Raw genomic sequence first — 25,854 nt, 5'->3', positions numbered from 1 at the left:
CCACCAAAACATCAGCCGAGCATCCACCAAAACATCAGCCGACCATCCACCAAAACATCAGCCGAGCGTTCACCAAAACATCAGCCGACCGTTCACCAAAACATCAGCCGAGCATCCACCAAAACATCAGCCGAGCATCCACCAAAACATCAGCCGAGCATCCACCAAAACATCAGCCGAGCATCCACCAAAACATCAGCCGAGCATTCACCAAAACATCAGCCGAGCATCCACCAAAACATCAGCCGACCATCCACCAAAACATCAGCCGAGCATCCACCAAAACATCAGCCGAGCATCCACCAAAACATCAGCCGAGCATCCACCAAAACATCAGCCGAGCATCCACCAAAACATCAGCCAAGACTGAAAACAACAACAGCGATCGCTCGAATTTTGTTTAATAATGACCAATACAACCATATCATCTAAGATTTTTTATTTTCCCATTTCCCCACAATTTTGTTCCCAATTTATTCCCAATTTTTCCCAATTTTTTTTTTCTTATTTTTTGACACCATTTCACCCAATTTCCCCCAAAGTAAATGATTTTTTTTCCCCTATTTTGCTCATTTTCTCCCCAATTTTTCCCCCAATTTTTCTTTTTTTCTTATTTTTGGCTACTTTTAATTTAAAAAATTCCCCATTTCCCCCCAACTTTTTTACACATTTTTTCTCAATTTTTTCTCTCTTTTTTTTTTTTTTTTTTTAACATTTTTTCCCCCATTTTCCTCACATTTCCTGACCTTGGAGATGAACCTGATGTAAACATGCAGATGCTCCACTGGTCATTGTTCTGTTTTCTGCAGTACAGTAAACAGTAAATATTTTAGTGAATATTTCCTTCCTGCAGCTGTAAGAACCTCCTCGTGGTGTCGTTAATGTGACGGTTCCGCAGGTTCTTTCGCCGCCTTTTGTCTCGGCGTTTAATCTTCAACAGCTCGTTTCACATTAGGGAAAGTCTTTGGAGGTGAGTCAGAGGGGGAGGGGCAGGGGGCGGGGCCAGGTAAAATCCACATTCAGGACTGCAGACACAGGGGAGGGAGGGGCAGGGGGCGGGGCCAGGTAAACTCCACATTCAGGACTGCAGACACAGGGGAGGGAGGGGCAGGGGGCGGGGCCAGGTAAACACATTCAGGACTGCAGGCACAGGGGAGGGAGGGGCAGGGGGCGGGGCCAGGTAAACTCCACATTCAGGACTGCAGACACAGGGCAGGGGGCGGGGCCAGGTAAAATCCACATTCAGGACTGCAGGCACAGGGGAGGGAGGGGCATGGCAACACAAACCTGTGAGCGGCCTCAGTGTGACACCTGTCCGCGGAGAGCAGGGACTAAACCAGGACTAAACCAAGGAGTAAACCAGGACTGAACCAGGACTAAACCAGGACTAAACCAGGACTAAACCAGGAGTAAACCAGGACTGAACCAGGACTAAACCAGGACTAAACCAGGAGTAAACCAGGACTGAACCAGGAGTAAACCAGGACTAAACCAGGACTCCACCAGGACTCCACCAGGACTCCACCAGGACTCCACCATGCTCAGCCTCTTCAAACTGCCTCCCGTCCTCTCCATCCACCAGGTTCCCAAAGTAAGTCCTGCTCTGTTGTTATTCACTCAGGTCATAATCACTGAGCACATTTTGGCTTTACCCAAATCTAAAAGCTGTGTGGGAAAAAAAAAAAGGGTCAATATAGCAACGAAAATGAGACAAAAATGGAACGAAATGAACGGAAAAGCAACGGGAAACAAAGCGACAAACCCTGCACTGCTAATACTGACATGATTATAATTGTAGTTTATTTATTTATTTGTTATTGTTTACACTTTTTGCCATTGTTTATCAGAGACCTGTATTTGCTCTTTAGTTGTCGCTCTCCAGGTGAGAAGTTTCTACATTTGGGTAACTTTGGGTTAAAGCAGCGGTGTCCAAACTACGGCCCGCGGCAAATTAAAAAAATATAATACAAAAATATAGAACTTTTTTTGTTGTTGCTTTAATGGAATATATATGAAATAAATGAAAATCCATTCGTAGAAAGCTGTGATAAAATTTTTTTTTTTTTTTACTAAACATGTTCCATTAAAAAGGTTTCCCACTAATACATTAGTTTGAAACCATATATTTCATCACTTTCAATAATGCTGCTATACTTATTGTGTGTGTTTAATGCTCTTTTGTGTCTTTTTCGTTTTTCATCGCTTTTTTAATTCTCGTTTTCTTCTGAATTTGTCGCTATTTTCATGCTTTTTTTTCAAGAAGCGTTTAGATTTGGGTTAAGCCAAACTGGAGAAAATGAGCCCAGTTAAGATGTTAAGTTTAATCACTTTGCTCCTCTCCATGTCGGTATCTTTGTTTAGTAGAAAAAGCAGGGGTGCGAGATGGTTTAATCCGGCCCCGCCCTGTAGAGCATAAATTCCAGAGTATGTAAAAAAAGACTCAGCCCATTCCTGTGCAGAGTTATGATTTTTTAAAGAATAACCATAATGCTGATTCTAGCCACAAGGGGGCATTACATAAAATAAAAAGGAAAGAGTTCCACACGTGTCCAGCAGAGGGCACTGATATAATAAGAGCTCAGGATATGAACAATACATTATAGCCACGTGGTAAATGGACAGTCTGCCCCTGTCCTCTTTCTCCACCTCTCCTCCCCCTCCTCCCTCTCCCCCCTCTCCTCCCTCACCTCCCTCTCCTCCCTCTCCTCCCTCTCCTCCCTCACCTCCCTCACCTCCCTCACCTCCCTCTCCCCCCTCACCTCCCTCACCTCCCTCACCTCCCTCTCCTCCCTCTCCTCCCTCACCTCCCTCACCTCCCTCTCCTCCCTCTCCTCCCTCTCCTCCCTCACCTCCCTCTCCTCCCTCTCCTCCCTCTCCTCCCTCACCTCCCTCTCCTCCCTCTCCTCCCTCTCCTCCCTCTCCTCCCTCTCCCCCCTCTCCTCCCTCACCTCCCTCTCCTCCCTCTCCTCCCTCTCCTCCCTCACCTCCCTCTCCTCCCTCTCCTCCCTCTCCTCCCTCACCTCCCTCTCCTCCCTCTCCTCCCTCTCCTCCCTCTCCTCCCTCTCCTCCCTCTCCTCCCTCTCCTCCCTCACCTCCCTCACCTCCCTCTCCTCCCTCTCCTCCCTCTCCCCCCTCACCTCCCTCTCCTCCCTCTCCTCCCTCACCTCCCTCTCCTCCCTCTCCTCCCTCTCCTCCCTCACCTCCCTCTCCTCCCTCTCCTCCCTCTCCTCCCTCTCCTCCCTCTCCTCCCTCACCTCCCTCTCCTCCCTCTCCTCCCTCTCCTCCCTCACCTCCCTCTCCTCCCTCTCCTCCCTCACCTCCCTCTCCTCCCTCTCCTCCCTCTCCTCCCTCTCCTCCCTCACCTCCCTCTCCTCCCTCTCCTCCCTCTCCTCCCTCTCCTCCCTCTCCCCCCTCTCCTCCCTCACCTCCCTCTCCTCCCTCTCCTCCCTCTCCTCCCTCACCTCCCTCTCCTCCCTCACCTCCCTCTCCTCCAGGTGTTCCAGGAGGACTCCATCATGTCGGGATACCGTCACCCCCGCAGCTCGGCCACAGACTGTGTGCTCAGCCTCTTCCAGATGACCAACGAGACCCTCAACATCTGGACACACTTCCTGCCCACATGGTAACACCTCCTCCTCCACCTCCTCCACATGTCACGCACTGAACACCAGAGAACTCGCTCACACACATGTAGCTCCTGATGCTGCACCGGTGCTCTGCAAAATATTTACTCAAGTGAGAGTAAAAAAGTACAACAGCTGAGTTTACTCTTTACTGCTTGTTCTGTAAACAAACAGTACAGAACAAACAGCCCAAAGGGATGACATGGGCCCGCCCTCCTGTGGACCCACCACCCACAGAGGGATCCATAGGGGTCGGGTGCTGAGAGGACTGGGTGGCACTCCCCGATCTGAACCAGAGTGGTGTTCTGTTATTGGACTTCTGTTGTGAGGGTCTGTTGGGAAAGTCTGGCGAATCCCTCTGTCAGTGGGGTCTTCAACTCCCACCTCCGGAAGAGCTTCACCCAGATTCCGAGTGAGGTTGGGGACATGGAGTCCGAGTGGACCCTGTTCTCCTCCTCCATTGTCGATGCGGAGTACCTTAAGTCTCTGGATGTTGTAGGACTGTCGTGGCTGACACGTCTCTGCAACATCGCGTGGCGGTCGGGGACAGTGCCCCTGGATGGTAGACCGGGGTGGTGGTCCCTCTCTTTAAGAAGGGGGATCGGACAATTACAGAGGGATCACCCTTCTCAGCCTCCCCGGTAAGGTCTACTCCAGGCTGCTGGAGAGGAGGATCCGGCCGATAGTTGAACCTTGGATCCAGGAGGAACAATGCGGTTTTCGTCCTGGTCGTGGCACACTGGACCAACTCTATACCCTCCGTCGGGTGCTCGAGGGTTCGTGGGAGTTCGCCCAATCAGTCCACATGTGTTTTGTGGACCTGGAGAAAGCGTTCAACCGTGTCCCTCGTGGTGCCCTGTGGGGGGTGCTCCGGGAGTATGGGGTCCGGGGCCCTCGTGGTGCCCTGTGGGGGGTGCTCCGGGAGTATGGGGTCCGGGGCCCTCTGCTAAGGGCTGTCTGTTCCCTGTATGAGCAGCAGGAGCTTGGTTCGCATTGCCGGTAGTAAGTCAGACCTGTTCCCGGTGCGTGTTGGACTCCCCAGGGCTGCCCTTTGTCACCGGTTCTGTTCATTACCTTTATGGACAGAATTTCTAGGCGCAACCAGGGGCCGGAGGGTGTCCGGTTTGGGTCGCTGTATCGGTCTGTCGTGGTGAAGAGGGAGCTGAGTCGGGGCAAAGCTCTCGATTTACCGATCGATCTACGTTCCCACCCTCACCTATGGTCATGAGATTTGGGTCATGACCGAAAGGACAAGATCGCGAATACAAGCGGCCGAAATGAGTTTCCTTCGCAGGGTGGCTGGGCGCACCCTCCGAGATCGGGTGAGGAGCTCAGTTACCCGGGAGGAGCTCGGAGTAGAGTCGCTGCTCCTTCACGTCGAAAGGAGCAGCTGAGGTGGCTCGAGCATCTGTTTTCGGATGCCTCCTGGTCGCCTCCCGCGGGAGGTGTTCCAGGCATGTCCTAGTGGGACAAGGCCTCGTGGAAGGCCCAGGACACGGTGGTGGGACTATGTCTCCGAACTGGCCTGGTGTGGCCTCGGGGTCAGAACAGCTGGAGGAGGTGTGTGTGGATCGGGAAGTCTGGGCGTCTCTGCTGAGATGCATATGACAGGTTTTAGTGCTTTTGAAAATATAACATCGTTTCCATAATTATCATTTTATTTTAGTGAAGCAGCGATTTTAATGAAGAAATTTTATTTTTATATGAATTTTTAAGCTGCTGACAGGAAGTGACATACAAGAAGGAAACAGAGCAGTTTGACTCACTCATTTCCCATTGATTTAAAGGGGGGGTATTCTGCAAAATGGACTTTTTCAAGCTTTACATCATGTTATTATGTCATTCCCTCATTAAAAACATGGCTGAAGTGTTGCCTTGGCACATTCACGTATTTTTGAGTAATCTGTCAAAACTCTGATGGCGGCCATTTTAGAGACAGCTTTGCCTGAGTCCTCCTAGGAACGCCCCCACCTCCTGGAGACGCCTCCGAGCTTTCGTCACCAGCCGAGTAACCAACCACTGCTCCTCAGCAGAACCCCCTCCCCACTGATGCCACAGACAGCGTGTGGAGGGGGCGTGTCTAAAGGCTCAGAGGTTCTTAAAGAGACAGAGGCCGATTTCAAGACATTCACTACAGCCATTTTGAGAGAGACATTTTATACAAGGCAGTTATTCTAATTTACTGCATCTACAGACCAACAGAAGGTTTGGTCATCATTGTAGTGTGATATAGACTGGTGCTATGGGACTGAAAAAAGCAGAATACTCCCTCTTTAAAGGGACTATACGGAGTTTAAAAATGTTAATCTATAGGCTCTTTAGAATGTTGTGATGTCACGTGAACGCTGCCTATTCTTAAACTGACCCGTGTCTGAAGAGAGTGACTACATCCACCACAAGTCACTAAACTCTGGGAATAATGTATCTCTGCAATAAAGACCATCCAAGTGACAGTGGAACATTCATGGATAAATCTGAGTCAGAAACGTTTTATTTCTCATGGATTTTACACGAATGACGAAAACGGCCTGAGAGAGGAAACTACTGGGATGGTGTGAAGTCTGTTATGACATGCGGCACCTTATTCGTTAGTCCGGTGTATTTTTGGCTGAGGTTTGCCGGAGGGGCTGCGTGGCGGTCAGAGAGGGGGAGCGGCTGGACGAGCTGGTCAGAAAGTGTCGGTGACGGGCGGGGGGTGGACGACGGTGCTGAACTGGAAAATAATGAGGAGCAAAAACAGAAGACACGATCCACGAGTGACGAAACCTGAGTAACAGTGACAGGGCCAAACAATACCCAACAATACCAGGCTAATTGCGGTGTATGTGACATGTATTTTATCAGTGGTAATCACTTCCTTCCGTGGCTGGACCGGTTGGGCCGCGGTCGCTGCTCGCCGTCTCCGTCGTGTGAGGAGCTGCATAGTTCCAGGGTTTCAGATCAGTCTTGTCCGACTTGTACGACTGGTAGCGAAGCAGGATTGTGTCGGTCCGTTGTCAGGCGGCGAACGGTTACTGATGCGTCGCTCATTAAGACACTGGACATTAGATATTTATCACACAAATAAAGTCAAGTCTGAATCGGGCCCATATGGATGTTTTTCCACAGCAGATTGTTTGGTAAAAGTGGAAAAAACGGCAGTCGTAGCTACGGTTAGCATTAGCCCGATGCTAACATGTAGCATCGTGTTAGCACTCTGCGTTATTTATGTATTTATGGGCTGTTGAACCACTTTGCTCCTCTTCATGTCTTTGTATCTTTATTTAGTAGAAATTGTTTAGTGAAAGCGGAAAAAAACGGCAGTCGTAGCTACGGTTAGCATTAGCACGAGGCTAACATGTAGCATCGTGTTAGCATTCTCTGTTTTTTATGTATTTATGGGCTGTTGAACCACTTTGCTCCTCTAGTATATAGTATAAACTATATTCATAATTCAGCATTTGCTAAAGTAGTTTTTGAACAATTAGAGAAAGTTTAGATTTTTCTCCAAATTGTTTTCCCCTTAACTGTTTTCAAACATGACCATATATGGAGCGATTCCGTCTGTGTCTATTGTACATGTTTTTAGTGGTAGGGGAAACTGAAGTACCCCGAGGAAAGAACATGCAAACTCCACAAAAGTCCAGTTGGGAATCGAGCCCGGGACCTTCTAGCTGTGAAGCACGAGCTCTAACCACTGTGTTAATACACTGTGATCTCAGACGAGGGAAAGACTATGGCAACGAGAGTAGGAGACGCTCTTCTTTCATCTAAAATAAAGTTTGTTTGTCCCTCTTTACATTCTTTAGTATCGTCTGTAGAAAATACGTGAAATCACCCAAAATACTGGTTTCTGACCCAAATAAAAGCTGAGAAAACGAGCCTTTTGTGTGAAGCAGACCGGTGACTTTGATGCTAATATTTTTTGCTTCTGAATAATAGTTTCCTTCGATAAAACAGAAAGGTGCCGCCAGATGCTATGTCCGGATACGGCTCAGGGTTAGCATTATTAGCATGCTAGTCAGCGGCTTTTTTAGGTCTAATAAATTCCCTGATCCTCCTCTGCACCGTGATCCAACACTCTAACTACAAGAGTGTAGAGTGTAGAGTGTAGAGTGTAGAGTGTAGAGTGTAGAGTGTAGAGTCGCCTCCCGCTAACCAACACCTGTTCAAGAGTAAGTTTCCTGTGTTTTTCCTTACGTTTCCCCATTCTCTCTGGATCTTCTCCTTCCCTCGTCTGAGACCACGGTATCAAAACAAGTAGCCGCGTTATTTCTTCTGCCTGTCTTCTAGAGCACTGCTGCCCCCTGCTGACTCAATAAAATAAAGCCTACATGTAAGATCTTTACATGGAGCTGCATTACGCTTTACTGCACCCGTTCCCACTAAAAAGTGACGTTTATTGACGTCTTTGGCAGTCAGTGAGTTAAGCTCCTTTTGCTGCAAGTTTTGTGCATCATACCTACACCCACATTGACACTACATAAAGTTCAAAGGACACGCGTACCATCGAGGCATGGAAGTTTGTGGCCTTAAAGGAACAGGCCACCGTTTTTCCAGACTGTGATATGTTTGAGCTTAGACGAGTTGATCCGTACCTGTCTGGTCTTTGTGCCCGTGGAAGAGCGTGGTCGCTTCTAACTTCACCCCCGTTTGGAGCCATAGGAATACACTGGGTGAGGCCAAATGCTAATGTAGTAAAGTGGTTTTGGGTTCACCTGACAACACAAGTCTCACAAAAATGCAGAGGCAGAAATAGAAAAATAGGAGTTTTATTTTGTTTGAATAAATAGGGTTTTCATTCAATTTCCTTTGTTTTAATTTAGGAAATTGATAGGACAGAATGGACTGGCAGTAACACAGCTAGATAACCAGTAAGGTCTATGCTATTGGTTGAACCCAAACCACTAACTGAGTTCACTCGGTACATGCAAACTACAAACCCAAATTAAAAAAAGCAAGACACGAGCAAAACAAAAGACAGCAGTGGCTGGCTTGGCAATAGACATTTCTGTTGCTGTGGGACTCTCTACACTCGGTCACATTTACCGTGAAGCTCCAGCATGTGGCCTCGAGTGGACCAGCAGCACCTTGACGGGGCTCGACACTCCTTCCAGCCATACATGCTGGCAGCACGAGTGGACCAGCAGCACTCAGACCAGGCCACCAGCCATGTAGACTCACACCTGTACAGGCTTGCCCTGACTACAGCACCTGTGCAGCATGGTGCATTCAAGGTCCGTTGGTAAAATTCATTGTTAAAATACCACTTCCCCAGACAGGTACACATCAACTCGTCTAAGCTCAGGTAAGAACAGATCTCAGTCTGGAAGAACGGTGGCCTGTTCCTTTAAGGCGAGACACGGCAGGTGAAAATATCGATTTTTTTCACAGTTTTCTCCCATAACAACATCCCAGAACTGTCTCCTGCGGAGCTCCACAGGTCATAGACAGGGGGAGTTATAGTGAGAGCTAGAAATGAGTTGGGCGACAGCGAACAGTTTAACCTCCTGCGTTCATATTTGAGAACAGACTGAATTATGAACTAGAAGTGGCCGATATATCGTCGAAAAGATAATATCGAAACTGTGGTTGGGAAGATATGGAAATGTGCAAGATCAAATTTATCCTGATTGTTTAGAAAAGTTTAGAAATTTGGGGGAAATTTAGGGGGAGATTTGGAAACATTGGGAAAAAATAGGAAAAAGTCTGGGAAAATGTGTTAAAAAGAAAAAGAATTAGGAGGAAAATGACAAATTGGGAGAACATAGGAAAACAGTGGGAGTTTTCTGTTGTTGTGCAAAACTTTGTCTTCTTCATCGTTAAGGACAAAGTCCCCAGAACATCTTGTTTTTTGTCAAATATGGCCCTGCGGCCGTTTGCTGAACTAACACATAGAGAACATCACCAAGAGCAGGTCCTTCCTCTGTTCTGATTGGTCCCCGTCGGCCCCGCCCTCCTCCAGAGTCCAGGGACCGGCCCTGGACCCGCCCCCTCCTCCTCTGGCTGCTGTTTGTCTGTGTATCTACAGTAAACCCCCCGAGCGGCTCCGGGGCCGGTCTTAATGAGCACCGCGGAGCTGGAGGCGCCTCTGGGGGGGCCTCTGGGGGGGCCCTGTTAGTTAAGAGTTCAGTGACCCGTCATGTGAGTGGACTAATGAGCCACTGTGAGAAACACAAACAGACCGAGCAGAAAGCGTCGCAGTCACACAGAGCGGTACGACCAGCTCATTACCCAGGCACATTTTATACATACTTACAGGCCTTAGCTTTCAAATGAGGGATCGCACCAGCCAGGCGGCAACATGAATGTGACAAAGAAAGCAACAAAAATGTCACAAAAATGCTGCTGGAAAAGCGAGACAATAAAAAACAACTATACATGCGTTTCCAATGACATCACGCATAGTTCCGGCGGCCATTTTGAATGCCGAAGTAGAATTATGCAATACTCCAGTAGGTAGCAATATCTCTACTCTACTGCTCTACTGAAAATGAAAGACACTGACTGACAGTGGTATTTGTATGTTCTCGTAGTCATTGTTTAAGAAGAAAACAGTTAAAGACGCACATTTTTCTTTCTTTTCTTCAAAGTATACATAGAGTGAGATAGCCAGGGGGTACAGGGTAACGACATGAAATCATACAAAAGGGGAGAAGAGAACAACAACAAAAAATAAAAAAATGAAGATAAATAAAATAAAGTAAAAAGTAAATTAACCTCTTAACTCCCGCCTGAACCGAGAGGATCTTTTTCCTCACGTCACATTTTTTGTTTTTTCCATCATTTTTTTGTCGGGTATTCAACTCACTTTTGTAACTTTTTTGTCACATTTTTGTCATTTTTTGTCACATTTTTGTCATTTTTTTCGTTAATTTTTTTTCTGTCATTTTTTGTCATTTTTTTAATAAATTTTTTATCATTTTTTTTGTCCATTTTTTATCACATTTGTGTCACATTTGTGTCACATTTTTGTCACATTTTTGTCATTTTTTGTCACATTTTTGTCATTTTTTTGTCAAATTTTTGTCATTTTTTCGTCAATTTCTTGTCAATTTCTTGTGACATTTCTGCCACTTTTTCATCAATTTTTCGTTACTTTTTTGTCAATGTTTTCTCACTTTTTTGTCACATTTCCATAATTGTTTTCGTCTCAGTTTTGTTGCTATTTTCACAACTTTTTTCCAGAAGCTTTTGGATTGGGGTAAAGCCAAACTGGAGAAAATGTGCTCGGTTCAGGTGGGAGTTAAGGGGTTAAAAGCAGCCAACAGCTTTCTGCAGTCAACATCTGGTTAAAAATAGGCTGGATTTTGCAACACGATAAACACATGTGTGGCTCACATCTGTGACACTGAGGAAATACTACAGTAACGGCTCTGACCTCTGACCTCTGTCACATGTTGTATCCAAGGCTACATGTTCAGAGTGTGGTTTCTCTTGGAGAGGTCAGAGCTGTTGAAGGTAAATGCTAACCGGTAGCATGCTAACGTCTTGAGCAGCTTAAACATTGACTTACTGGTTTCTTCACATAAACATGCATGTTTTCTTCTTGAGCAATGATTACGTGTAAATAAAAATGCCACTGTCAATTAGTTGTGTTTCATTCAGAGCGCAGGATTCAGGAGGATTGCTGAGAACTGTGTGAATGAAGCCAAAGAACAAGGAAATAGCACAACAACATGGTTAAAAGCTCCAAAAAGTAGATTTGTCATGATATAGGACCTTTAAAAAACTGTTCTATTAAAAATGTATTATTCTCTCTTTTTTGTTGCTATTTTTTACCATTTCCCCCTTGTTTTCTTCCACTTGTCCCACGTTTCCCCCATGTCTTGACCCTGGAGCTGAACTGGGCCTTGTGAATCTGCTGTTTCAGGTACTTTCTGTGGAAGCTGCTGTCCGTGGTGCTGCTGTTCTCGGCCTGGCAGGACTCGTACACGTGGCCGCTGCTCGTTTACCTGATCTCCATCTGCCTGTACCCCCTGGCCTCCACCTGCGCCCACACCTTCAGCTCCATGTCAGCACGAGCTCGCCACATTGGCTTCTTCTGGGACTATGGAGCGCTCAGCTTCTACAGCCTGGGTAGAAACACACGCTCACACACACACATCTTATACTTCTATCTTAGTGAGGACATAATGTATTACCCAGACCCTATAACCCTAACCTTAATCCTAACCCCAACCTTACAACCACATCTTGACTCTCAAACAATGTCCTCACTCTGTTAGTTAAAAACTCAAACTGGTCCTCACAATGTTATAAGTACAAGTACACACACACACACACACACACACACACACACACACACACACACACACACACACACACACACACATACACACAGAAGTTTGATCAATCTGGTCTAGTCTCGCATGAAATGGACTGAAACGTATTGTCGTCATTTACAATCCACCAGCATATATTAACATCTCAACCCCCGCGTTAACAGGGCGCATTTTCCAGTTCGGCTTTACCCAAATCTAAAAGCTTCTTGACTGGAGAGCAACACTGGCTGTAGGGCCACCGGTCTGGCCTCCCCGAGTGCGGAGTGAATGTAGAATTGTCCAGAATGTTGTTGATTTCTGGAGATATTTTTTTTGTAATTCATACAGTTCTTATGTTTGAAGAGTTTCGTGGCGCTAGGCTAATGCTAGGCTAGTGCATGTCTATGGTATAAGCTAGCCTGCATTAAAAACAGTGTGACCCGCTCCACAGAGCACCTGAGGCAAATCACTTATAACACCAGACTGACCATATAAACGTCTGTGTCCATAGAATCATTTAAAATAACTTATATTTGAGCAGCATCAGCGTCGTGGTTGTATAAGCTGCGCGGTGGCGGAGTGATCTGAGAGAAAATAGTCCCTCAAAATGCGATCATTCATGTGATGCAGGTCAGTTATATTCCAAAAATTACTCTATTTGTATGGTTAGTAACAGAAAGCAATATGTTCAATTTAAACACTATAACTCGGACTGTAAAACTGTTGTATGTGGAATCCCCCAGGGTTCAGTAATTGGCCCCAAACTTTTTATATTATTTATTAGTGATATCTTTGAGGCTTCCAAGGACATTCATTTTGTGTTGTTTGCTGATGACACAACTGTGTTTAAGTCTGGAACAGATTTAAATGAATTAATGGCTAATATTGAAAGAGAAATGACAGTATTAAAGACATGGTTTGATTATAATAAATTATTTAAATTATTATATGGTGTTTGGAAATAAGAAAAATGCATGTACAAGAACTAGTTATTGAGGATGTAAATATTGAATGTGTCTCCGAAATCAAATGTTTGGGGGTTATCCTAGAGAGCATACTTAGCTGGAAGCCTCATATCGACCAAAGGTAAAGTCAGTAAAAATATTGGTTTCCTATATAAGGTTAAACACACGTTGGATGAGGCTTCATTACAGCTTTTATACTCGGCCTTAATAGTTCCTTATATAACATACTGTATTGAAGTGTGGGGAAATGCAGGCACCAGTTATACAGAGAGGCTGTTCTTACTCCAGAAGAAAGATATACGAATTGTGACTCTCAAAGGTCCACGAGACACAAACAAACTGTTTATAAAACTGCAGACCTTGAAATTTAATGAATCGGTCAAATTTAAAATACTACAAATTATGTGGAGAGTGAAAAATAAGTTGGTGCCAATACATATCAAAAACAAATGTATGTTAATCAAAGAGTAACAACAGAAGAAAGGGCCATTTCTGGGCACCATATTCACACACTTCACAAAAACAAAAGTAAAAGGGATCAGTTTATGGAACTCTTTGGACATTGTTCAAAAATCATGTAACACAATCACTCAATTCAATAAAATGTATAAAAAAAATGTACTTGGAAAATACGAAGGCAACGAAACATAAGAACTAATGTTGACAAATTTGAAACACAGTCATTGATTTAGATGCAAAGTATTATTGTACCTTGATATCGGCTAAAACAAATCAAAAACGGGCGAGCCGTCTGTTCAGAGCCAGCTCAGATTTTGGAGAAAAAAAGGGGCATGAAATTTATAAGACAATGTCGTCCTCATGCTCCTACTTTGCTGTTGCTGTTGTTATTATTGTGCCTGTAATAACGCCGAGGCTGAATAAAACATTTGAACTGAACTGTTGTGTGTAATGGTCTCCACGCGCTGCAGGTTCGGCCGTGGCCTACTCTCACTACACGTTTCCCGACCGCTGGATCAACAGCCCCTTCCACCGGTCCTTCCTCCCCATCGCCGTGGGCAACAGCATCCTGTGCACCGGCCTGGCCTGCTACTCCAGGTACAATCGGCACAATAATAGATTTACATGAGTATGTGTTTTAATAAACTGTATGTAAACATAACTGTGTGTTTCAGGCTCGGGCTGCCGTTTCTGGACTACGATCACGACTCCACAAAGAGGTAAAGGCTTTAATACTTAATACTAAACTAAACTAAACACCTGGTCCTCCATGTTCAAATGTGTCAGCCCAGCACAGAACGTCCCGTCACAGTGAGCCAGCCTTTAGCTAATGCTCTACTCTCACTGCATATCCGATAGAAAAACATCCATGTTCGGAGACTGAGACCGAGTGATGTTGTCAAAAACTAAAATCTCTATATTTTTGTAAACCATCAGAAATGTGCAAAAATGTTCTGCAAACGTCTTCATTTACATCATTGTGTTGTTCAAAAAGATAATTGTCCTAAACAGACGACAAAAAGGCACAGAAAAAAACTTTAGAAATTTTTCCCAACATTTTTTCCCACAATTTTCCCCAATTTTCTCCCCATTTATAAAAATGTTTCCTTTTTTTTATTTTTCAATTGTCTTTATTTTTCCGCTATTTTCCCCAATTTTTCGGCCCTTTTTTCCCCCAATGTTTTCCCCTATTTTTTCCCTTTCTCCCTAAACCTTTCTCATATTTTTCCTCAATTTGTTTTGCTATTTTTCACCTTTTTTTCCCCCTCTATCCCCCAGAGTGAGGACTTTACTAAAAGTCCTCACTCTGTTGGTTAAAAACTCACACTGGTCCTCACAATGTCGTGAGTACAAGTACTCACACACACACACACACACATTTTTTTAATATATATTTTTTTCTGCCCATTTTTCCCAATTTTCTTCCTATTTTCTTCCACTTTTTCCTCATTTCTTGACATTGGAGATAAACTCGATATTGTGAATTTGTATTTTAATGTAGACGCTATATTGCCTCTATCTGCTCCCGATGTCCATCTTAAAACTACAGATTCATAGTTAATCCAGCCTCTCTTGTTCCTGCAGTTTTCCCGTTGGTTAGCGTGTCCCTGCACAGATTTTTGGGAGTGTTTGTGGAATGTGTCGTTAGAAGAATGACTAAACCTTTCCCTAAGTGGAGGGTGTTCCCAGTCCGTCACTATAGTCGAGCTCCAGGACTGGAACAACACGCTCTCCAGGCGGCTCCACATTGATCTAACAGAGCCGGTCCCCTGAGCATGAAGTGTAGTACAGAAGTCACGTGACTGGCACCATGTGACCTAAAGGTCGCCGGGCCAAACCCTGCTGAGCTCCTCTACCAGTTCTACCACTATGACTCAGCAGATTCAGTCTTGATATTACTGTGCAGCTGGAGAGTCTGATCTCTTTAGTTCTTACATTAAAGTCGAGACTAGTGCTCTGGTTTTTTGATGTCATTCATTGTTAATATTTTGCTTGTAATTTATGCGACCTCTTAACCCCCTCCAGTTTAGCATTAGCCAAATCCAAAAGCATTTAGAGCTAAAAGTACCCGTGGAGTGCAGCATGGAGGCGCAACTTCTTAATTAATACCAGATGAAATGCACACAGCTGCACAAAAGTGTAATGTAAGCCCCTCATTATCATCCCCTCCTAGAACCACCACCTTAACATGGTGGAGGGTTTGAGCACCTGAATGATGCTGGACCTCTGTTGTCGGGGGCTTCGTGCCCCTGTAGGGTCTCTCAGGGCAACCAGGTCCTAGGTGACGGGTCAGACACAGAGCGGGTCAGAAGCTCCTTATGAGAGACCAACAGGCCCGGTTAGAACCATGAGGCGGTCCTTCAGTGGACCCACCACCTGCAGGAGGAGCGATAAGGGGCCGGTGTAATGACCTGGGAACGGAACAGTGGAAGAAAATGGATGGATGTCATTATCATAGATATAATAATTAGAGATAGATTCATACCTCATGCAACCCCGTGAACTGCTACCTTAACGTGGTGGGGTTGTTTGAGTGCCCGAATGATCCGAGGAGCTCTGTTGTCTGGGGCTTTATGCCCCTGGTAGGGTCTCCCATGGCAAACAGGTCCGAGGTGACGGGTCAGACGAAGAGCAGTTCAAAAGACTCTTATGGACGTACAATATACAAGGACCGTGACGTCGCCCGGCATGGCGCAGTCGGGGCCCCACCCTGGAGCCAGACCTGGGGTTGGGGCCCGAACGCGAGCGTCTGGTGGCCGGGCCTCTGCCCACGGGGCCCGGCCGGGCACAGCCCGAAGGGACGACGTGGGCCCGCCCTCCTGTGGACCCACCACCCGCAGAGGGATCCGTAGGGGTCGGGTGCGGAGAGGACTGGGTGGCAGTCAGAGGCAGGTGCCTCGACGACCTGGTCCACATGCACAGCTTCTGGCGTTCGGGACATGGAACGTCACCTCGCTGGGGGGGAAGGAGCCTGAGCTTGTGCGGGAGGTTGAGAGATACTGACTAGATATAGTCGGGCTCACCTCCACGCACAGCTTGGGTTCCGGATCCCAACTCCTGGAGAGAGGCTGGACTCTCCATTTTTCTGGAGTTGCCCGCGGGGAGAGGCGGCGGGCTGGGGTGGGTTTGCTCAGCTCAGCCGTCACGTGTTTGACGAGAGGGTCGCGTCCCTACGCCTTCGGGTCGGGGACAGGTCTCTCACCGTTGTCTCGGCCTACGGGCCCAACATCGGTGCAGAGTACCCGGCCTTCTTGGAGTCCCTGGGAGGGGTACTAGATGGTGCTCCGACTGGGGACTCCATTGTTCTACTGGGGGACTTCAACGCCCATGTGGGTAACGACAGTGAGACCTGGGAGGGAGTGATTGGGAAGAACGGCCTCCCCGATCTGAACGCGAGTGGTGTTCTGTTATTGGACTTCTGTGCTAGTCGCAGTTTGTCCATAACGAACACCATGTTCGAGCACAAGGGTGTCCATAAGTGCACGTGGCACCAGGACACCCTAGGCAGGAGGTCGATGATCGACTTTGTAGTTGTGTCATCTGACCTCCGGCCGTGTGTCTCGGACACTCGGGTGAAGAGAGGGGCTGAGCTGTCAACTGATCACCACCTGGTGGTGAGCTGGATCCGCTGGCAGGGGAGGAAGCCGGTCAGACCTGGCAGGCCCAAGCGTGTTGTGAGCGTCTGCTGGGAACGTCTGGTGGATCCCTCTGTCAGTGGGGTCTTCAACTCCCACCTCCTGAAGAGCTTCACCCAGATTCCGGGGGAGGCGGGGGACATGGAGTCCGAGTGGACTCTGTTCTCGTCCTCCATTGTCGATGCGGCTGCTCGTAGTTGTGGCCGTAAGGTCTCTGGTGCCTGTCGCGGCGGCAATCCCCGAACCCGGTGGTGGCGCCCAGAAGTAAGGGATGCCGTCAAGCTGAAGAAGGAGTCCTACCTGGCCTTGTTGGCTTGTGGGACTCCTGAGGCAGCTGAGAGGTACCGGCAGGCCAAGCGTGCTGCGGCTCGTGCGGTCACAGAGGCAAAAACTCGGGTCTGGGGGGAGTTCGGAGAAGCCATGGAGGAAGACTATCGGTCGGCCTCGAGGAGATTCTGGCAAACCATCCGGCGCCTCAGGAGGGGGAAGCAGTGCTTCACCAACACTTTTTACAGTGCGGGTGGGGGGCTGCTGACCTCGACTGGGGATGTCGTCAGATGGTGGAAGGAGTACTTCGAGGACCTCCTCAATGGGTACTGACCGAAAGGACAAGATCGCGAATACAAGCGGCCGAAATGAGTTTCCTTCGCAGGGTGGCTGGGCACACCCTTCGAGATCGGGTGAGGAGCTCAGTTACCCGGGAGGAGCTTGGAGTAGAGTCGCTGCTCCTTCACGTCGAAAGGAGCTGCTGAGGTGGCTCGGGCATCTGTTCCGGATGCCTCCTGGTCGCCTCCCGCGGGAGGTGTTCCAGGCATGTCCTAGTGGGACAAGGCCTCGTGGAAGACCCATGACACAGTAGTGGGACTATGTCTCCGAGCTGGCCTGGTGTCGCCTCGGGGTCCCCCCAGAACAGCTGGAGGAGGTGTGTGTGGATCGGGAAGTTTGGGCGTCTCTGCTGAGACTGCTGCCCCCGCGACCCGGAAGAAAATGGATGGATGGATGGATGGAGATTCATACCTATTCAGCCCCATTTATAGAAAAGGTCCCGAGTCCTGTGTGCAACTTATGGCCGCTCGATCTCCTCCTACGCAGCCTGTTCCTTAAAGGGGCAAAAAGGCGGGAAGCCCTGCGCTTGTGGAATGGGCGGAGCTTCCACAGAGCTTGACAGGCTCTGGAGCCAGTCAATGCACTGAAAAGGCAAAACAAAACTCTTTGGAGCCATAGCCTGATAAACCACACCCACTTCTTTCTGCGCAAAAGAAGGTGGGTGTGGCCATACACGGTAAACAAGTGTCTGATTGGCTGAGGCCGAACCAATCACGACCGTCTCAGAGAAATGACAAGGTTACGTCACTCGCTGCACCGAAATGTTGTTATATTAGCATTAGCATTAGCCAAAACTAATCATGGATGAAGTAGTTGAGGATTTTGCGTCTGCGTCTCCTCGTGGGTTTATATTCAGTTCATATTTTGTGAATTGGACAACAGCTAATTGGTTTATTTCACTGACAATCTGTGCCGAGGTCGGAAGTCTCATTAGCATCAATGCTCCCAAGTGTCTCTCTCGCCCCTGGCTACAAGGGGTGGTATTACAGCAGTGTAATGCCACTGCTCAGGAGTCGCTACTCACCGAGGAGTCTAAATCTGGCAACAACAGGATGAAGTCAGCCCGGGCGCTGACACAGAAGCCTACCAGAGCTCCAGTCAAGAAGCTTTTAGATTTGGGTAAAGCCAGACTGGAGAAAATCTGTTAAAGTGGAGTGGGGTTAAGAAGCCCTTTAGTCTGCCAGTATTGTCATAAAGTGCTTTAGAAATAGCCTTTGACTGACTGCGTGACTGTGTGTGACTTGTCTCTGCATCACTGAAGCCTCCTCTGTGTTTGTGCAGGTTCCCGGAGCGTCCCAGGCCAAAGTTCAGTAAGATGCTGCGCGTGCTGGCGTTTGCGTACCCGTACCTGTTCGACAACATTCCCCTCTTCTACAGGGTAAGGCCTGAACTGTCCGAGAATGTCTTACAAATCCCTCTGACAACAGAAGCACGCGCTCTGACACTGATACCCATCGGAAGAGCTCATTTACAAAAACAGATACGTGAGGTCACACAGGTTTCTCTTTATATCTTGTTTTTTATCAGTAGAAAAGTCTATTCATGATTCAGCATTTGTTAAAGTAATGGTGGAGAGATGGGAAACCTTTGGAGATACAAATTAACATATAAAAGTGTGTGCTGAGCTAAATGCTAACTCAGAATCAGTTAAGTTTCTGCTTTTGTGGTTAAAGGTGCATCATGCAACTTTTTGTGCGAGAAAACAAAAGTTGATATTTGTGTGTATTTGACCTTGTAGTGACCAAGGGCGTCTGGCTGCTCTGCTTCATGACCGCGACGCTAGGGGCCGCCATTGTTGTTGTACCTCCATATATGGGCGGCAGAACAAGCTAGTTTTCCATTAGAAAGCATTGCACTTAACACACGTTTAAAGCATGGTTTCTTATTTTTTTAAACTTTCTACAGGATTAAAGAAACCAGGCGGGTTTTTCTTCTCGTGTATTCTCGTGTATTAATGAGGGCCGGACTTTGATTGACAGGCCATTAGCATGAGAGCTAAAGGCGAAGTCTACAGTGAAGATCCCGCCCTTATGCCCTTTTTAGGAACATGCTTGATTTGAGCTGGGGAGGAGGAGTCTGTAAATCCGCCATGATTCCCTTTTGAACGTGGTCATTATGGGAAACGGGGAGGAGTGAGCAGACGATGTGTATTATTTTTTACAGTCTATGGTAGTGACTCATCAGCTGTGTGAGCGTTCACCTTTGCTTTCCATCATGGTCGCTCCAGGATTCTGGTGAGAGGCTCCATGTGCAGTGAAAACAACTGATCCTGGAGCGTCCTAGAGACCACTGTGAAAGTCAAGACGCCATGCTGACCACTCATACAGCCACTGGGTCACTACATGGTCAAATACACACACATATTCAAAGGAAAATCACATAAAAAGTTGCATAATGCACCTTTAAAGCAAAAGAAACCACAGATGACGTAAATGCCCTGACCTTTGTTATAACGTGCCTGCGCTCCCGCCTGTATCACCTCTCCTGATGGTACAAACATGGCGTGTGTCTGCAGGTGTTCTTCTGCACAGGAGAGGGCTGCACCAACAGCAGCACGAACGTCCTCCACGTTTACCACATCGGGCTGGCCTTCCTCACCGGCTTCCTGTTCGCCACGCACCTGCCCGAGCGCCTGGCCCCGGGCAGCTTCGACTACATCGGTCAGTCTGAGACGCCACTTTAGCAACTCTGGCATAAACAGGGGATACTGTAGCCTCATCGCAGTAACTTTACACATATAATTACGCACTATATCGACCATATTGTTATGTTTTCATTCACACTTTCACGCTGAGCCACACCCAGAGCACATGGCTACTTAACCTCTTAACTCCCACCTGAACGGATCCCATTTTCTCCAGTTTGGCTTTACCCTAATCAAAAAGCTTCTTGAGAAAAAAGCACCAAAATAGCCACAAAAAATGAGAATAAAACAAGGATGTAAACGCAACAAAAATGTGACAAAAAATCAACAAAAAGTGACAAAAATTCAACAAAAAAGTGACAAAAATCCAACAAAAATGTGACAAAAACTCAACAAAAAGTGACAAAAACTAAAAAAAAAAGACAAAAACTCAACAAAAAATGACAAGAACTCAAAAAAAAAAAATGACAAAAATTCTACTAAAAGTGACAAAAACTCAAAAAAAAGAAGACAAAAATTCAACAAAAAGTGACAAAAACTCAACAAAAAGTGACAAAAATTCAACAAAAATGTGACAAAAACTCAACAAAAAAAAAATGACAAAAATTCAACAAAAAGTGACAAAAACTCAACAAAAAGTGACAAAAACTCAACAAAAAGTGACAAAAATTCAACAAAAATGTGACAAAAACTCAACAAAAAAGTGACAAAAAATTCAACAAAAATGTGACAAAAATGGAAAAAAAGAAAAAAACGCATACAAAAGGTGACACAACACAGCAACAACGCAAGGAAAAAGATCAGTTTTGTGGGTCTTAGCTTTCAAATGAGGTATTACACAGGCCTATATAACAGCCAAAGAGGACAGAATGCATTTGGTATAGGCGGGTGGTAATAATATATAGCAGCAACAAAAGGAAGGACTGTAGATTACAGCTGTTGGACTGATTCTACCAGGGTTCTATAATCTAGAATGCTAATGCTAATGCTAATGCTAATGCTAATGCTAATGCTAATGCTAATGTTAATGCTAATGTTAATGTTATTGAACTAACAACATGGCGGTGCAGTGAGTGATGTAGCCTTGTCATTTCTCTGTGACGGTCGTGATTGGTTCGTCCTCAGCCAATCAGAGACTTGTTTACCATGTGTGGCCAGTCCCGCCTTCTTTCGCGCAGAAAAGAAGTGGGTGTGGTTTATCAGGCGAACATGGCGGCGCTGCAGAGGTCATTCTTTTCTTCAATAATGATGTTTGAGCAGAGCCTCCTCGGTGAGCGTAAACGCTGCTGTGGATGTTGGCACTGTTTATTCATTATGAACATAAGTTAATATTAAAGATGGGGTACCTGACCTCCTCAGGGGGAGTTACAAACACAGCAAGAAACAGATGTCGTTAAATTGTCTTCACCTCATTATTTATTGAGCGATAGAAGATAGAAATACTGCTCTAAATGAGTGACATGTTTTTAGGGCTGGTCCCCCCTTTTCCACTTTTCCACTGCTCAAAGCTGTACACGGGCGTGAAACGTGCATATAAACCATTTGCTAGAACAATTTGGACATGCAGGAGGGGTTGTGAGAGCTAGAAACGAGTTTGGCAGACACAGGGAGAAGATGTAAACTCCACAGAAAGGCCCCGCCCAGAAAGCTGCGAGGCACGAGCGCTAACCACTGTGCCACCGTGCTGCAAAGGCTGTGCAGTGTGAGCCAATACAGTCAGTTGAAACAGTAATCTGATTATCGATTCCTCTATTGAAAAGCAACTCGGTTACTTCACTGATTACTTGATTTTAAAAGTAACTAAGTTGGATTACAAGTTACTTTATTAGTTACATTCAGCAGCTGCCGACATCGCCTCAACACACACATTCACAAAACATCAACAATGACTCAGACTCAGAAAGTGACGTATTTCCGTTCGTGTCCTCGGACTGAAAACGTGACTCGTCTCTCACTGCAAAAAACAGAAATGACTAAATAGTAACTGTGATTTGGGAACGTTTCTTTACTTTGACAACATGACACCCGTAAGTCGGCCAGAGGGAACATTTCAAATCGATATCTCAAAATGTACTTTTCCCCCAACTCTCCTGCAGCGTCTCGTCTTATAATACTGTATCTGGGCATTAAAACAGCATTAAAAAGCATTAAAAAGCATTAAAACTGTATTAAAAAGCATTAAAACTGTATTAAAAAGCATTAAAGCAGCATTGAAAAGCATGACATTTGACTCACTGCCTCCTGTATAAACCCTGTTCAGTATAATCAGAGTTTATACTGAACAGAACCGTCTCTTTCAGCCCAAACAATAATTAACCCGCCGCAGTATTGATGTTTTCTTATCCACATTGAGCAATCGCTGCTCCTTTTGCAGAATCCGCCTCATACTCGTGTCCATCAGCAGCTACTGCTGGTCAATCATTCGCCGCCGCCTGACCGTGAAATGTCCCGAACTCTGGCACCGTTTATTATTTAATTTTTAAACTGAATTGTTGAATCCACAAATGGCTCCACAGATTCAGGAACCGTCGCCGGGGGCATAAACTACAAGGTTATACAACTTTTAGATTAAATATTATTTAATGACCATTTAAAGGTGCGTTATTGAGTTTGTGATGTGAAAAATAATATATGTATTAGTGCGTAATATCAATCAATCTATCAGTGTTTATTTTTGGCAGAGCAAAGTACATATATGAAAACATCAACAGTAAATGACAAATATAATAACAGCTCATGGGAGCGAGGCCTGGACCCAGACCTGGACCTGGGCACAAACCACCTGAGTGGAGGAGCCCAGGGACAGAAGCTCAGACAGATATGGGGGATTATGTCCATGAAGAGCAGACCAGGAGGCAGTGGAGAGAGGAGAGGACCGGGGTGTCTGGGTGCTCGGCCTCCTCAGCGCTCCTGGATCCGCTGCTTTATAGACTCATCTGCTTTACAGGAGCGTCTCTGTCTTACATGCATCAGCTGCATCTGCACTATGTGCCATAACTACTTTCCCCAAGAGGGACAATAACGTTTCATTCATTCATTCACACACACACAGGTGAGGTGCGTGAAGTGCCTTGCTCAAGGGCACAGTGACAGTGTGGGAGCAGGAATTGAGCTGCTTTACCTTCTGAGCTGCTGCTGTAGGAAAATACATCTGAGCCACGACACGAGAGGAAACACCATTAAAGATCATCAACGTTTAACACAAAACAAGTAAAGCCAGATTGACGTGTTATTACATTAGTGAATGATTTTCATCTCGTTAAGGACTTGTTACATACACCAATGTTATTACGTTAGAGCTTCCAACAAGGCCTTAAATATCCAAATCCCCTCTGCAGCAAACTTTGTATTTAACCTGACAACTTAATGAAGCCATAACTTGAACCCTCTCCATAATTCTGATCCTTCAATAATGGGCAGTTTTGGACATTTTTACGAATAAATACCTCATTTTCAGATGAAAATATAAAGAAAGTTTCCATACATATTGTCTTCATGTTAATGCCGGCAATCGGTGCATAAGTTTCAAACAGATATTCCAAATCTTCCCCTCATTGAGTCTGCACAACACTGCAGACTCAATGCAATGTAGTGCAGTGTTAAACGTTGTGTTTTGGCTCCCCCTGCAGGCCACAGCCACCAGCTGTTCCACGTGTGTGCCATCCTGGGCTCGCTCACGCAGATGCAGGCCCTGGAGGAGGACATGAGGCTGAGACGGCCCTGGCTCCTGGAGAAGGCCCCCCCCGTGACGTTTGGCAGCTCCGTGGGCCCCGCACTGCTCTGTCTGCTGATCAGCGTCAGCATCATCTGCCTCTTCAGCCTGCCCCTGCTCTGGGCCCCCCGCCGGCCCCGGCTCTGGGCCCCCCGCTGGCCCTGGAGCCCCCGGGACACGGAGAGCCACACCAAGGGACGCAAGTTTAGAAAACACAGAACCGAGTAACCAAGCACCAAAGGACCCCCTGTCGAGCTGCACAGGTCCAGGAGCATGATGTGTTCCTCACGGCCAGGAACACGTGGTCCATAAAGTCTAAAAAATATTAATTCATTCAATCAAGAACAAAGATGTAGAACTGTTGTTACATGAAGCCTGTTTGGTGCCCTGGGCCAGATCAGACTTGATTTCAGAGCTCATCTACATCCAACATTTTCAAGAAAACAGCACAAATTTTTATTTTTATTTTTTAGCTCTAAAGCTAGTTTTCAGCTGTTGTCCCTGGGAAAGATGTAGATTACCAAAAGTAAACACTATACAACAATAACAACAATCATTATTAACCTGTAAATGATAAAACAATTCACTATGATCTCACACACAACCTATGTTAACATTCGGCACAAACACTACGCCACAGACAAATACACACAATGTTTCATTTGTTTGTTTTGTAAAGTCAGAATGAATTGATCACATTTGTGATCAATTTCATCTTTATCAATAATTATTACATTAACATTGTTACTATGTTATTGGCCGATATTGGGGCTGGGTACTGTTAAACAATACCAATATGGTATTTAAAAACCTTTAGGTACGACTGGTATTGAAAAAATAAAATATTGAAAGCAGGCATCAAAAAAAGTATTGTTACCGGTATCGAAGAAGCATAACAGTCCCCAGCCCTGACTGTTGTTATTATTTAGCTGCTATTGTTTCCTACAAGGTCTAAAAAAAAATGATAAAAGGTTTTAAAACCCTTTGAAATCTACACTCGACTCGAAGCCTCTGTGCCTTTGGCTGCACCTTCTGTCAGGGATCCTGCATCATTTAGTGGCACTTTTCTGTCATAATGAATGAAGTTAATGACACTATATAAGCTACACTGATTGATTGATTTATATTTAGTAGGATTAATGTACTGTGTATACATAAGGATATATTATATACACAATGAAAAAGATGCATATTTATAAATTCTAACAGGTTTTCCAGGCTCTACTCTTGTATTTGCATCTGTTGATTTTATGTAAATAATAATAACTCTGCACTATTTATGAAATTGTCAATCAATATTTAAATCGGAAATAAATGCTGGCTGTTTATTACCCTGTAAATAATAAAATAAAGCGGAGTCTATACTTTATAGTTGTTGAAACTATAGTTGTTGAAATGGTGTTCAGGCTGGCTGGATCAGTCTCCTCTGAAACAGTTTATCCCTGTTTCAGAGCATGGTGTCCTGCACTGGTCAGCTCCTCCCCCTTCCTCTTCCTCCTGTGCAGCTCCACAACAGTCAAGAGCTCAGCAGTTCATCTGTTTTATTCTCCAGGGAACGTCCATTAGCCAGAACAATAGAAGACTTGTGTATCTTAGCTGTGAGTCTTGCCTGGATACCTCCTCGTTTGTCCCTTCCTTGTTTCCTGTGGCTCCTCTTGTGACGCCTCCTCTGTGCTGCAGCTGTGGGGGCTCTTGGTGCCTCTTCAGTGTTTCAGAAGAAGAAATGTGGAGGTCTCAAATGGGTTTAGCTTATAAACTTCTGTTTGTTTATTTTTAAAAAGCTGCTTCTTCAGGACCATTATGGACTCTTTGGACTTAGAAAGAGGTACAAAAGTATCCAGTAAAATGATGAACAGAAACCACAAATGCAGTTTGCAAGAGAGAGGGAGCTGCTGGCTGTTTACACATCAGGTGTGATTTTATTTTTCAAATTGCTGTGGTTCAAGCTTTTCCACATCAAAGCAGCT

The 25,854-nt window shown here is 45.8% G+C and overlaps 1 protein-coding gene across 1 annotated transcript; it reads left to right on the top strand.

The window, feature by feature from the left end:
• Positions 1 to 1,537: 1,537 nt before the first annotated feature.
• On the top strand, positions 1,538 to 24,115 carry paqr5b (progestin and adipoQ receptor family member Vb; the record flags this gene model as incomplete). Its single annotated transcript, XM_079555432.1, has 8 exons — positions 1,538 to 1,591; positions 3,495 to 3,622; positions 11,476 to 11,681; positions 13,761 to 13,887; positions 13,965 to 14,009; positions 18,813 to 18,909; positions 20,047 to 20,191; positions 23,805 to 24,115. The coding sequence occupies 8 exons, from the start codon at positions 1,538 to 1,540 to the stop codon at positions 24,113 to 24,115; spliced, it is 1,113 nt and encodes a 370-aa protein (XP_079411558.1).
• Positions 24,116 to 25,854: the final 1,739 nt, after the last annotated feature.

The sequence above is a fragment of the Gobius niger genome (assembly GCF_951799975.1).
Source record: "Gobius niger genome assembly, chromosome: 4".
Taxonomy (NCBI): Eukaryota; Metazoa; Chordata; class Actinopteri; order Gobiiformes; family Gobiidae; genus Gobius; species Gobius niger.
The sequence above is the reverse complement of the archived record's forward strand: the minus strand, read 5'-3'. Positions and strand labels throughout refer to the sequence as shown.